Genomic DNA, 15525 nt, shown 5'->3' on the forward strand with positions numbered 1-15525 from the left:
GTTTTATCCTATTGTTTCACACAGGTAAGAAATCCCGCGTCACACCACACATCCCGAGCTATCAACTAGCACATCGACATCTGTGAAAATTCAGGGGAAAAAAACTACTTAGTGTAAAGCTAATGTTTTAAGTGTAATGCATTTTTTCACTTGTTGCACTGTATCAGCAAGACATAACTTTGCATTCCATCTTCAGAATTGCCAGGATCGCCCAAAATTACACTACTGATTACAAACTTAGTACTATGCCACATGTAAACACCAAGATGTATCTGGATTTTCAGGTTTTCCTCAATCAGTCTTCATTCATACGACAGCTGTGGGCAAACTAGATTTTACATTTCCTAATCAAGACACAGAATTCAAGCACTTCACTTACACAAAGACCATGGCTGTATCTTTTTTTTTTTTCTTTCTTTTTTTTTTCCTCTCTCCATTTCAACACTGCCTCAGAGTACCACTGAGAAGGTAATACACATCCCTGCCATCAGATAACAAAAACCTGCAGTGATAAGTTTCTGAAAATACAAATATGACCTATCACTAATTAAAACATGAAATTTTAAAAAGGAATTATAAAACACTTCTCTTCAAATTTGTATATCATGAAAAGCTTTCATTTCATACTGTCTCTCATTCCTTTCACTTTCCCCTGTTTTGTTGGGTTTAGTCTGATTTCCCAACTAAATTATCAAGTGCAGCCTTCCAATGCCAAGGTCACTTCCCCTCAAACAGTCCAATGTAATGGTGTCAGAAGCAGAGTTTAATACGGATTCAACATTATAAACAGAAATAAAAGCAAATGCAACACATTTCTTGCCAAGACTAAGGACAATGGTTCCTGGGTCCCAAAAAGGTATGCGTATGTCCCTCTTTCAGTTCTAATTAAAATACTATAAAAATGAACTTTGGCAACACAGTGTACAAGAAGTGTTGTCTTGTCCAGAAGAAATCTTGAAGGTCAAAATTATCTGTGGTTACTAAAGCTTCAAAAAATTTTAAGGGCTATAAAGACAATGCAAGTCAACATATCTGCCAGAAGCCTCACTGGAATCTATGCAATCTTCAAAAGTTTAAATCTACATAGATATTTTAAATTTCCATATTCATCTTTTGGTTATGACTTGAAGAAAGAAAACAAGATCTATATTCACAAAAACTTACACAGGTATAAGTAGTCATGTGTAATCCTGTCAAATCAGGGAAAAAAAATTGGTTTTGCCTTACAACATAGCCTTCAATGAAGTCTACTTCACGTTCTCAAGAAATTAATTTCATCATGTAACTAGCAAACCAGAATCTGTCTGTCCAAAGCATTTAATTAGAACATGCAGTGGTTTTGAGGTCTATTATATTTAAAAGGGTTAACATGAATAACTTTCATTAATGCTCCTAAACCACCAATTCTAAAATATGCAATTGTACACCACAGCCAGTGATTCAGGCAGGAAATTCTTTCTTCAAGTCTCTCTGGGTATTCTATGACTCACATAACAATTGAGATATTTCCAAGGATTTTCCTTTAGATTTCCTAAAATACTCTTCTGTAGTTTAACATTCTTTGGATGTAACACAACAGCAGATTTGAGGCCAACTGCAACATAAGGGTTCAACAGAAATCACAAAAATAAGTATCTTAACTTTATTTAATAAGGTTAATTGCATTTTAAACAATGTTATGCAATGTTTAGGCAATTCGCACCATATACTTACCAATAAACTTGTTTTGCATAGTCTCTAGGAGAGCTTGGTGGGCATCTTCCGTTTGCAAAGCACATGAACATTCTCTGGCCAGTATGGTTCGGACAAGGTGCTCTCCACAACCTAAAGAAATATTAAGATTGGGAATAGTCAAAATATATCAAAAGATACCACTATGAAGAAACCCTGTCATTATTTTACACCATCGCAGCTAAAAGAAAAAAAGATGCATGACAGGTGTCTGCCAGATTTTTTTTTAAATTCTTAGTTTTTTAAAGAGTGACACTGAGTCACGTGAAAATTCAATGACGTCAGCAGTTTTTCCTCACAATTTTCCTGAAATTTCTACTGCACGAAGTCATAAACCAAAAAGGGTTAAGCACAGAAAGGAGAAACAGAAATACTGCAAAGAAACAGTGAGAATGTGTCTGACTTGTCATCTTTATCCAGATCCTGCAATTCTCTCTCAAAGAATCCACTTACTAATCATTTTCACAGGAATGATCCTCGGATGCAAATCTCTTCAAACCAAGAACATCTTTAGTGAATGCCATAGTAACTCCTTTGCATGATGCAATCTTCTATTTAGTCCATCTGATTTAGCCTTTTGTCAACAAAGGAACAGGTGAATTTACCTATGCTTTTTTGACAGGGTGGCTGCTCATGGGACTCCTAATAAAAATTCCTGTAATTTTTAAAGGTTTGCCTTTAAGAAACTAAGAACTCCCAGCAAACAACCACTTATTGCTTCAGTGCCTTCTGTAATTATTCCCTGATGACAAACAGGTCATTAGTGCTACTCTTACTCTATAGGAATGCTTTCACATCTCTTCTTTTTCTCCCATGCCCCTTTCCATTCCTGTAATGTGTTTTGGGACGTACAGCTGTGGTCAAATGGTACAGCGCGTGTTTACTGGATCAAAGTTTTCTTGGACAGGAAAACACACTGGTGATACCTTCTGCATATATTCAAAAGTCATTATACTACTATGCCTCCCATATGTTGACGTTTTTCCTCAATGGCAAGGAAGCAGATGAACCAGCTAGACGAGGTCTAACCAAGCACCAGTGAAGCTGAAATGTGTTATCCAGTTAGGAAAAAAGGAAAACCAACTAATTTAACAGCTGTGATATGACAATATTTTTAATTATCTAAGTTTAGGTGATGACAGTTTGATCAGACTTGTAACTTCAGAATATATCAGGGCCTAAAACTGCATTAGACACCAGAATATAGAGAGAGAAGTCAAATACAGTCAATTCCCAATTATCTGTATATATTTCTAGCAAATTTCTCATTAACCGTGACAAGATGCAAGCACCATGCTGGCTCCACACAAAAATCTGCTATAATCCAGTTGGACTTATTAGCTCAGGTGCAGAACCACATAAGTACACCTACGCAGCTTCCAGAGACAATTTATGGCTGGAAACAATCTAACTGCTTTCACATGGCAGAGAGCTGGAGCTGGTAAGACATCAGACCTAAGCTGGCTTCAGACAAAGGCAGCTCAGTCTCCATGGATAACATTCACTTTACTGGAAGCACTAACGAGCCCAGAACAGAGAAAACTGAGCGCCTCTGGCTGAGGCCAGCCTAGATCTGGCACAAAGAAAGAACTAATAAATAAACCCAACCCAAACTGGCTCCACTGCAGCCTGCTGAGCGTCTCATCTCCCTGCTTCCCAATTTGCTGAGTTTAGAGCACTGACTGGTTTTGGGCACAAGATTGCACGAATGCACTTGGGCAGGTCTAGCACTGCGTCTCGGAGTTACTCACAGACTGGTCTCTTGTTCTTGCCACCACTTTTAAGCCCTAATTAACATGGCAACCTACTCCAAGAATCTCTTTCTGGTTACTTGTCACACAATTATACCCTTCGCCTTAAAGGCAAAGTGAGTTTACAAACAGTGTTCTTCAAAGACTGCTAGCACACAAGGAGAGAAGAAAAAAAAAAAAAAAAAAAAAAAGACCCCTCACCCCCCATTTCCAAGATTAAAAAAACCAACAAAACACCCCTCTGGGGCATTATATATGCATTAGATGTCAGAGAATAAGCCAGTGACCAGATTGCAGAAAAATTTTGTCCACGTGTCCCAAAATCTCGCTATATTTAATCATCAAAATTACACCTTGGTCTTCAGTTATATGCTCCTTCTAATGGGCAGTGTCTCTTGATTAATACAATTTGGTTCATCTGAATTGTTTGAAGTGGGGTACTTTGGCATTGAATCTACGTGTAACTGGCACAACAGAAAGACAAAAAATTCTTTGTATAGCAAACAGATTGAATAAAAAACAGTTATAAGTTTCGAGGAGAATGAAAAGGCTGAAATACTACAACAATTACACAGCAAAGGGAGGCAGTTCTTGACAGCACAAGAAAAAAAGTGTTTTCATTGAGACTCTCAAGCTCTCAGTTATGGAGAAAAGCGTCTGGGTTAGGATATTATCTTCAAGAGGCTCACACAATACAGTGTCCTCAACAGCTGCTTACCAGGAGGGTCTGTCCATTCATTGCCTCATTACTTCCATGCTTGAAAGCTTTCGTCCACAATAGAATTGAGAATTATCTAATACTTAGTCAAGACAAAGTAATGTATGAAGAACATGCAAAAACTGCAAGATGCATTTTACCCATAGATCACAACACGGCTATTACTTTTTTTTTAAACCAAGAAAATGTAATCATTATGAAGTTTTGCTGTAAAGAATAAAACTAAATAAGCACATGCTCCAGCAAAAACTTAGCAAGTTGTTTTTTTCTTGAAAAGAACCTGTTAACACCTTTAAATATAACATTTATACCCTATGTGAGGGAAGAAGCATGGGACTTAGAATGTGAATCGAGCAAATGAGACGCAAAAATCAGAGCAAGTCTATGCGTCTCCTATGCATCAAGTAATAAAACCAGATGTTACTACTTCACAATTTTTAAGTGATTCCTAAATTGGCATCAAAAAGACAATAGCCATTTTTTAGCATGATGTATAATGTTATTTATCCCAAGAGAACGACTTTATTGAAGAGTTCCCATAACATCAAGTCTGCTACAAAAAAAAAAAAAAATTAAGAGAGAGAAAACTTAATATGGGTTAAGAACAGCTGCAGCCCACTGATGTGATCCAGGATCAACCACAAGGAAAGCAGCCTTGCAATTCTACTAACACATCACACATCTCTACGTCCCCACAAAGTCATTTCTTTTTGTCTTCTTGATGTCAACCTATAAGGCAGCAAACTTACAGAATGCTGCCGGCAGTGTACGTAAAAATCTCCCAACATGTCACATGCCAGCAATCTGCAGGGACAGATGACTAAGGAAAATAATCCCCCCATTTTGAAAAGAAAAAATTGTTACTGTAGTTTTTGATGTAGGAACATCTATTTTTGAACAAGAAAAATAACTAAGGAGTGTTTCACATACTTTGACCAGATAAAGGCTGAGAAGAAGAATTACCCTAATTATTCCAATAGAATTGCCCTTCCTGTTATCTCAAGTTAGAACCAAATACTGGAGCGTGAACTGTCTTGCAGGTTTAGCAGACCTGTATGTCTCTAGAGTCTCCAACTGGGAAAACACTGTAGATAATACTAGGGCTAGACACAAAATAAATGCATACAGAATTACAGTAATGGAAACCTAATTTATAACTTAAGTTGTGGGCTCAAATTTATAGTTCCACTCACTTGTAATCTAACCACCAGCATTTGCCAACTTCCGAAAAAGTTTTAGTAACATGACTCAAGACAGCGACTAGAGTCAAAGCTACTTTAACACATTCCCAAATCATGCACATAAGCTGATGAAAATGTAAAGCTGGTTCATTTGCTTAACTATCTCGCATTATATTACGTTTAACTGTATGTCTTATTACACTTTGCGGTTTTTCACTGAATAATACTGAAACCAAACCAACAGGGACTCCTAATAACAATTTTTCAATTCTGTGTTAAAGTCTCAAGTACACTTGTTTCAGTAACTATCCCGTAAACAGAGTTTATATCATTTTATTATCCTTTCCCAGTTAAGATGATGACTTCTTCGGTAACCTGAAGCTCATTATATCTCTGAGACAAACACTTTGCAATGACAGACCAAAGCTTCCATAAGCTATGGTTTGGATTTGTGCTGAAAACAGCGTTGATAACACAGGGATGTTTTAGTTACTGCTGAGCAGTGCTTGCACAGAGTCAAGGCCTTTTCTGCTTCTCACCCCACCCCACCAGCGAGCAGCTGGGGGTGCACAAGGAGCGGGGAGGGGGCACAGCCAGGACAGCTGATCCCAACTGACCAAAGGGCTATGCCACACCGTATGACATCATGCTCGGCATACAAAGCTGGGGGAAGAAGAAGGAAGGGGGGGACGTTCGGAATGATGGCGTTTGTCTTCCCAAGTAACCATTACGCGTGATGGAGCCCTGCTTTCCTGGAGATGGCTGAACACCTGCCTGCCAGTGGGAAGTAGCAAATGGATTCCTTGTTTCACTTTGCTTGTGTGTGCAGCTTTTGCTTTACCTATTGAACTGCCTTAATCTCAACCCACGAGTTTTCTCACTTTTACTCTTCTGATTCTCTCCCCCATCCCACCGGGGGGGGGGGGGAGTGAGCGAGCAGCTGGGTGGTGCTCAGTTGCCAGCTGGGGTTAAACCACAACACAGCCAAAAATAGCACAGAAAAGCACAAAGCCCTCAAGAGGCATTTTTTTGAGCTTTGAGCACAGCAAGATGGTTGTTCCTGCACTCCATGCAGCAGATATTGCTGATTAGTGAATCAGATCAGGCAAACCAGAAGTACCTGTTATGTCGTAAAGCACTCTACAACAAGTGAGATACGTGCCTTTTTGCAGAGGAATGAGAGACAGGAACCGATCATGGAAACCTCTTACTACGTTGACAAATGACAACAATTTTTCCACTGTCATTCACAATTCCAGTAGTGGGCAGATACTCTAGAATGCAACTCTTTGGTACCTGAATGTCACTATACGCGCAAGACAAGGAATGAATCAGGGTTGCATACCTTAGCAGGCATAAATGTGAACTGTACACCTTGCTGCCCCATTTAAAGTTTTAAGAATTTTTTTGTTATAGTCCATAAAGTTACATAGAATTACATATACTGATTCACATTTTGTGTTTTCTGCATATACCTGATCATATTAGTAACGAACAAAGCTTACCAAAGGCAAGTTTTATGAGCATATGAACCACTAGCCATTATGCTGTAGAGCCAGGCCCAGTCCTTACATTTCAAATACTGTTTAGCTGTATGCATATAATGGTTTTTAAGCTCTAAATCTTTTTGAACGTTTTGTTCTGTTTAGCTTGTCAGTAAATGAAACCAGCGTAACTCAACAGCATACCACCGGATAGATACACGCAGCAGCACGGTAGCTACGGAGACAATCCAGATGCTGTTTGTGAAACTGTCAGTTGCTAAACTGAGAAAACAGACAAGTCAGTAACGTTTAAGCTGGAGCTTATAATTTTGTATTTTTTCCTTCCTAAGTGATCTTTAACAGTTAATAGATCTGTTCTGTAGTAATTTGTTAGTTAGCCTATGCACAACTTCCACAACAAGTTACTGGTGGTTTTTTCTGGGTTTGGGTTTGTTTTTTTTTTTTTTTTTTAAGATTGTTAACATCTTTAATTTTCAGCTATTATATTGGATACTGTTTTACACTGCATACCATTTTGAAGAAAAGGTAAGAAATCTGAGCTATAATACTTAAATTTTAATCTAACCTTCTGTACCAAACAGTAACTAACACTCTACAAAATTCATAGGTAATACAAACCTTAACTTGCTATAGACCTTGGTCCTTAATTTGAGCTTCATGCAAGAAACTAAGGATTAAATTACTGTATTTTCCTCAGCATAGTGACTTCTCAAGCAGATTTCTAATGCTTGAAATAACCACAACAAGAGGGGAAAGAACCCAGCACAATGTAAGCTGAACATCCCATACAATGCGTGCTCTGCATCTTATAATGTTCTACCAATGGAACCAAGATGGCAAACGAAAGGAAGGCCTTCTGCAAAGCCAGGGCCTCCGAGCAGCGTGTCAGAAAGAAATTGTTTTTCTGCTTCTTTTGATGGGAGATGCTTTCAAGTCAGGAAATTAGAAACAGGTGTGCCAGAGGGCACACACACATCCATGCACCACACTGAAAAACACGCGTTTTCAATTTTCAGACATGAAAGAGTCTCCTGTTGAATGGAAGGAGAAATGAAAATCTAGCTTTCTTTCTGCAAGCCATAAGCAGAGAGCTTATGGAGCTCTGACAAGCTGCCGGAGCCTGTCTAGCTATTGAAACATAGAGTACCTCAACACAAAGTGTTGGAACTTGTTTTAAAGGAGTACAAAATGGAAACTCGCATTACTCACATTCATTCAAGAATGGAAAAATTAATCTAGTTTACTCCACTGCCAAAGTACGACTCTTCTCTTTTCAGAAGCTCAAGATAGAAGTTACAGGTTATCTGTATTTTATTATCTATTCCATACAGCAGAGTCTGAACCTGGTCCTGTTAAGTTGTTTCAACTTTGATGTTGTTATTTTCAGTTAAATAGTACTGCCTAGAAAAGAAGCGTCAGTTAACAACAAAAAACCTGCTATTTCTGCTTTATTTCCTGAATAACTTCTAGTTATACCTAATGGAAACACAGTGAAACCCGTATTTTAGTAAGCTCTGGCTGTCATTACCAGCACCTCTAGAAAAAGCTGACTAAAAACTTGCAAGCCAATGATTTTAAAAAACAAAATACAGTACAATAAAAATATTTGGCTGGTAAGGTACTGATACAGTTCGTTACATATTAAAATAAACATTTAAAGTCTAATTCTGAAAAGACATAAAATGCTACAGTCTAGCATAATGCACTACAGTACTAAATTAAAGTTGCATAACTTTTAGCTTTTTGTACTCCTATCAGCTGCTGCATCTTGCCTTCATACTAGCAGGGGGAATTTTTAACTTACTGACCTGCTGCCAGGAGGAACACCTGCAAACAAAGTCCTGTCCAATTCCTAAAGCATTGATCCTAGAAGGATCAATGGAGCACATTCTTGTTGCAGACAGAAAATTCTTAGATGATTTAACTTCCAAACTAACAAACACCTACTAAGAATACGCAAATGGAAATTCTCCAAAAAGTTGTAACTTCAGTAAATTTGGGTAGTTTTCAAAGATAACAAAAGACAAATTCAACATCCAGACAAACTGTGTCTAAAGTATCTTCTCTAAGGGAAGGTGGGAAAACACTTTCTGTATCTTTAAGTTTTTAATATGGGCCACATAAACTAAAAGCACTCTGAAGAACAACTCATCCAGCTTTTCTACAATTTTACAGATAAGGAAAAAAAAAAAAAGGCTAAAGAGTTAAAATATGCCAAATGTATGAATCCTTCACTTCTAAATAGCGGGAAATGCCAGATAACTAACTATTAAAAAAGCTATTTGTTTTGACTATCATGAACAAGAAGAATTTCAGATATACCTTCAAGAGAGGTTAGAATGAAGAAAAAATATAATTCCATTAAAGAGGATGTGCATTTTACAGTCGTCTTTACATTTAATAAATTTTGAAAGATTAATTTCAGTTAAACCAAAAAAGAAAAAGTAAACTCTGTTTTGCCTAGGCCTTCATCAGAAGCTTTGTTGCTATTGATCTCTTTGTAAAAATACTATACCTTTCCAAACTACATCACTTTTGTCATATAAAACTTACAGGAAAGGCAATAAGAGAATAGCTTATGTGTTAGCTAACTAAATGTATGCAACCATTTTCTCCCAATCACAGAAAAAAGTTTAAGACATAAAGAGAGAGTTCAGTTTGCCGCTGTCTCCATTTCACTTTATATCCTTGCACCTATTTCAAGGCATTTGGGCAAGGCACGGCAAACAGGAACAGGACTAACAGTGTTCAGAGAAGGAGACGGTGCTGCCCGGCTGGCTGCCGCCCCAGGTTATGAACACACCGCGCTCTGAGCCGTGGGCCTTCTGCAGGAGACTACCACTTCTAAAAAGCCCGTGCAACTTCATGCTTACAATATATTATTACATTAACTCCAATTAACATTTCAAGAGGCAATAAGCACTCTTTGATTGTCGCATCCATCCAGTTCTGCTTCAAAACAACCCTTCCGAAGGCAATTCAAACAACCATTCTGACTATTTTGTGGACAAAACCCTCAGCTTTGAAGACTGCGGTACTGTGTTTAATTGACTGCTTCTTAACGCTACCATTCCCACAAATCATCTCTGACTGTTGCTTCCTCTCTCTTCACCCAGCCTTGCGGTGGTAGTGAGTCAGTTCAGACACCACATGCTACAGCACTGAAGCCTCCAAACGGCATCTGGACACAAAGGCTGAACTCTTGACAGAAGCATTCACTTCAGAGGTATATACTGATCCGTCTGGAGATAGACCTCTTTCTTCCTCTACTCTCTGGTTCGCTCTAGCAATGACATAACTCTTCTCCACATGCAGCTGCTTCATCTGTGATGCATTAAATTACCTATTATTCCCCAAATCTTACAGGACCAGACTGATTTTGAGAGGTAATACGTATTTCTACAAAGAGACTAGCTGTATCATACTATCTATCTCACATAGGGGAGCTCAAGCAATCTACACAGGATACAAGATTTGCATGTGAAATTCCTCCGGACGTTTGGAGCATGGACTCAGAAGGACGCAGGCCAGACAGACAAATGGCACCTGCCCAGGTATCAGCAGTCACTGGATTCCGGCGCAGCCACTGCTGCCCTCAGCGCATGGGGATCACAAAGCCAAAGCGCTACATCACAACTCAACTTGCATTAAAGCTTCCTTGAAAAATATCTACTCCGCAGATTTGTATATCACTGTGATTCCCGACGAAAATGAGCTTTCAAGTAAGAATCTACGGTTCAGTGGCTTCCAAAAGGAGAGAGGGAAATGCTGGCCGAGGGCACAGCCCAACAACCAATTTAACAAGCACAAGCCATCTCTCTAGAGGTGTCATTTCCTATTCCACATTACCTGTTCCATGTTGCCAGCAAAAGCATCCATGAGGCACACAATGGACCGGAAAGAACATGAACGATATGAACAAAACGATATGAACAAAAAGTAAAATTCTGAGCAGAAAAAGGCAGGGGGAAGAAGAGCAAAGACACTCACTTTCTTATCGATAAGGATTTCAAAAACAAAAGAGAACCCTCCTTGAGTAAGGGGATGGACTTAGATGTTTCTTCCAAGCTAAACAATTCTGTGATTCTTCACAATACAAAATATGCTATTTTTCACTTCATGGAATGATGCATCATATATATATGTATGTATATCCAACACAGCTTTTAACATATTTTGACGTAATCCCTAAAATGCCTTCATGAGAACAGAGGCCACTGCTTCTGACCAGAGACCTTAACAGTCAGTCCTTTAGGATCGTGGTGAATTCACCAGCACAAGAAATTGGTAAGGGAGTCAGGCACATTCTGCTTATTTACACAGAATAAATATAGTCTCTGTGTGCATTCCTAAGACATTGCCGTTATCTGTATCTGATTTTCATTCAGTCAGGAATAGGCTCTGGGCAGGGGAGAATGGCAAGACATCATTGAACGACTTTTCCCAGACTGAATCCTCAATTACACCTCAGTTTACGTCCACAAATCTGATATCCCTGCTATCTTCTCAACAAAACACAACTTTGGGCTCAGTCTTCAAGCCCAATTATATTTCTTAACATGCTTAATTTTTCTGAAAAAAATCAATACATATTTAAAGATTCTACTCCTTTTTCTTTAGGATTATAAACTGTGACTATGTCCCATTTAAATTCTTCCTAAGACATCACATCACTGTGCCTTTCTTGTATCAAACATTCTCCTCAAATAGATTCTAGTAAAAGCTGGAGACTATGCAGCGTTGTGGTACAGAATTTCTGCATTTTGTAAATAATGCAACACCTTCTGTCTATCTTCAGAAATGCAATATTAAAAGGTTTGGCACAGTCAGTAGACGAATATTCACAATAATCATGGATATTCCAACTGGGGAGGAGAATCAACATCACACTTGATATTATTTTGAATGAGAAGAATATACACAAAGTCTTTGATTCTTATTAGGTTCAGGAAAAAATAGGAAATGTTTTCTTAAAGTACAGCCAAAAAATGGACTATTGTTTCTCCTGCGGTTGGGTTTTGTTCACAAATGTTTTCCCTCCAAATAATACCCATCTTCCTGTGTTTACATTCATATACGGACAAAAAACATCCACTAAAGAGTTCCAAGTGGCCTTATGAGTGTGGTTTTGGCCTCTTTTTTTGAGGAGGTGGGGGGGTGCTCAAAGGGGAGGCTGTTTTGTTTGTGTCCGTGTGTGTGCACAAATGTGCGCACACATGTACGCACAAGCTTTTCAGACCAAAGATTTGACTTCTGCTATGTTGATCCAAAAACCAGTTTGGCTCTTACTTACATTTATGCTAAATAAGGGCCACTGGTAATGCTCATCTCATTTAACAAGCTTTCACTCAGTCTCTACCATCATTCTTGCATGAAATGGCGCTTGCATTACGTTGTTAGATGTCACGATTAAGGTTGCCCAGGTATCTTAGCTATGCCTGCAACTGCAACATTTGCTGAATTTCTTGAATTTTAATACTGGCTTTGAGACACTTACAGAATTCCTGTAATGTTTATCCTTCAGTTGCCAATAAAGTCCCACAACGATTTTTTTTTCAAAAAAGTATTGATTTGAATATAATTCAGAGTTCATATGTTGAAATGTCTCCAAAAATCAATACCAAAAAAATAGAAAGATTTTACTTGTTTACACAGAACCTGGATTTTAGACTGAGAGTTACAGAAAAACCCTTGAATTTAAGGCCGCTTATATTCACAGTTATTCCTAAGTTCCACCATCTCCCCCATCCTGTCTTTAGAAAGTCTTCATCTTTTGATTTCAGTTTTACCACCCCCTGTTAAACTATATCCATAAAATATAAGTTTTACAATATCCTGTATTTTATAAACCATGAAGTAACTTTCGAAAAGCCAAAAAAAATAAAACCAAAGACAGTGTGGCTAAACAACAAGGCCAAGAGACTTTTAGAGGTAAGAAAATACTCTTCAAAAAGCTGAAGTCATGCCCAAACAAGTTCAGAACCACCACCTTTGGCACACTGAATATAAAATCACGATAAAAATGGCCAAAAATATTTGAGAAACAACTTGCTAAAGGCATAAGAACTAATACCAAATCCTCCTTGAACACGCAAAAGCAGGAAGCCTGCCAGCATCCACAGAGCCAACAGATGATCAAGATGTAAAAGCATGTCTTCAAATAATACATGACCATTGAAAGAAAGCGACATGAATTTGGAAATACTTTTAATGAAGTACTTTTATGGTGATGCCTTTTTTTTTTTTTTTTAAATAAGGAAGGTATTGAAACATATGTCTCAAATCGAAGCTTCAATAGAAGCATTTTAGAACAAAATTAACAAAAATTCAAGTATAAATCCGACTGCGTTACTAACTGTGGCACTTAAACTAACACTTTTCTTTCTCCAAGAAAGTTTCTACAAAGGTAAACGATCACAGAATAAGAAAAACATTCCCAGCAAAATTTAAATAACTAGGCTTCTAAGTACAAAAAGAAATGAGAAATCTTGAGAAAGTCATCCTGCTCTATTAAAAACAATGATATATCCAGCTTATAAAGTCCCCATGTCATAAATTGCTAGAAGCTTGGATAACACAGTGGAGGTGCTTTGCCCAGTCCCACACTTTTCCCTGGAGACCTGCAAACAGCCTCTATCTGAAACAGGACACCCAACTATCTGGGGCTCTAGTTTGACCCAACGTGTCCATTCTTAACGTCCTTCCAATTTTGCATGTATTTCAACGCGCAAGAATTTGTATTCTGTATACTTTGAATTACTATTCCAAACTCTCCTTTCCCCACACCAGAGGTTTTCCCCAACCTGTTCGATCTCTTGCTTATCATAGCCTCCAAAACACAAAGACATGAGCAACTTCATAAGTATGGAATTAAAATACTTTACAAAACCTGGCCCTTAAAAATTGCTTGTATGAAACCTATGCCAAAGAACATCCTTTTTCAAGACTGAATATGGAGCCTGATATAACAAACCCTCATGGCTTGAATTTCTATCCGCAAGTATCACTAAAAAAAGTTTAAAAAGTCTAAACCAGCACAAATGTGAAAGCTTTTATTTCCCAAAGAATCCTTAAGTTAAAATGATTTGGTTTAACATACGTTAATACTTAATAATTTAGAGCATATTTTTGATAAAGCTTTAAGGGAATCATAGTTAAACTCTTCTCTTCATTCAAGATTTTTTTTTTTAAATTCCAAATGCAATTTGATGAATCAGCTATTCTGTGAAGTCATTTAACAATAAATATTAAAAGTCTCCACATACAGTACTCAATACACACAGCAACCAAAGCCTAATTTTCTCCTTTTTTTTTGTGTGTCCCCCCCCCCCCCCCCCCCCCGAAAAAAAATTCCCTGTAGAAAATGTTGGGATAAATTTGTGCCAAATTTACCACTTAAAAACAAATTAAAATGAACAGACACGTGAAATTAAAACAATAAAATGTTATATTGTGAAAACCACAGAAATCTAAACTGATTGGACATTTCAGTTATTTTATGTACATATTTTAAATGCTTTTACATACAAGTGTATATGCCTGGATGTAAAATGAAACATGAAATGAATGTGCCTGCGCACACAGTTTTTATTTATACATAACATGCAAGTTTCATTTGTTGTGGTTTTGTTTTTGTTTTTTTTTTGAAATATATGTCCACACAAAACCAATTTACAAGAGCGGGGTATAATCACTATTACAAATACAGTCTAGTCTGATTTTAGGTACACCAAGTGACAACACTTCTCTTCGCAAGCACTATCAATCTTAGAGCTTTCCAAGTCAAGGCATCTTCTAGTGTTTAGGCAGTACCTTTATTTTCTAAAAATTTCATCCAACAACGATGTATGTTAACATACTATTTTCTTGCTTAGCCTTGGCAATTTCACCTTTTGAATATTTGCAAATGTTTATGCACCCATTCCCATCTCCTGTTGTGATCCAGCTAAGTTGTAAGTTTCATTCTTTCAAGCTTTTCTGTAATTTCATTTTTCCATCCCTCTACCCCTTAATTAACTTCACGGTTCATATTGTTGGATGCTCATATTTTAAACAAGAGTCAGGCATCAATATATTTTAAAACTGCACTAAACATAAAGTACATTATCAAATAAAACATTATGAGCTTCTGGAAATGGAAAAAAGAATGGTATTGATTACAGAAGAGTTCTCACTTCCTGTAAACATTTCTATCTCCCTCTCTCACACACACATACCCATACTTTAAAGGAAAGCCAGAAACAAGAGTTTAATTAAACACCGCTAGCCTGAATTCCAAATCACTGAATAAACAGATGGCCATGCTTCATACACCGCCAGCAGTCTATTTCAATTAACTGGGATTGGTATTAATGTAATGTCATGGAAGCTAAAAGATTTGAACCAAAGAAATATAGATATATACGTGTGATAGTTATAAATAGTATAACATTAAAGTATTTACCACTATGTAAAACTGGTACCAGCAAAGAGAAAGGAGACTTCTATTTAAGGCCATCAGTAAACCCAGACATCTCCTTTAAGTATATCAGGATGCTTGCCTGTCCTTGCATAGCCTTCAAATCCAGCTGACTTTGTAAAGAAGATTTAAAAGAAGTTTTTATTTCGTTTAATAAAGGTGTCCTCCTCAGCTTTTCCAC

The 15525-nt window shown here is 37.5% G+C and overlaps 1 protein-coding gene across 2 annotated transcripts in view; it reads right to left on the reverse strand.

Annotated features, from left to right (window-relative positions):
- TASP1 (taspase 1) overlaps positions 1 to 15525 on the reverse strand; it is an 85926-nt gene that overhangs the window by 23614 nt on the left and 46787 nt on the right. For both annotated transcript variants that reach the window (XM_082306177.1, XM_082306178.1), the window contains exon 11: positions 1714 to 1824. In XM_082306177.1, the coding sequence (XP_082162303.1) occupies positions 1714 to 1824 (111 nt within the window). The remainder of the gene's footprint in view (positions 1 to 1713; positions 1825 to 15525) is intronic.

The sequence above is a fragment of the Platalea leucorodia genome (assembly GCF_965183815.1).
Source record: "Platalea leucorodia genome assembly, chromosome: 3".
NCBI lineage: Eukaryota > Metazoa > Chordata > Aves > Pelecaniformes > Threskiornithidae > Platalea > Platalea leucorodia.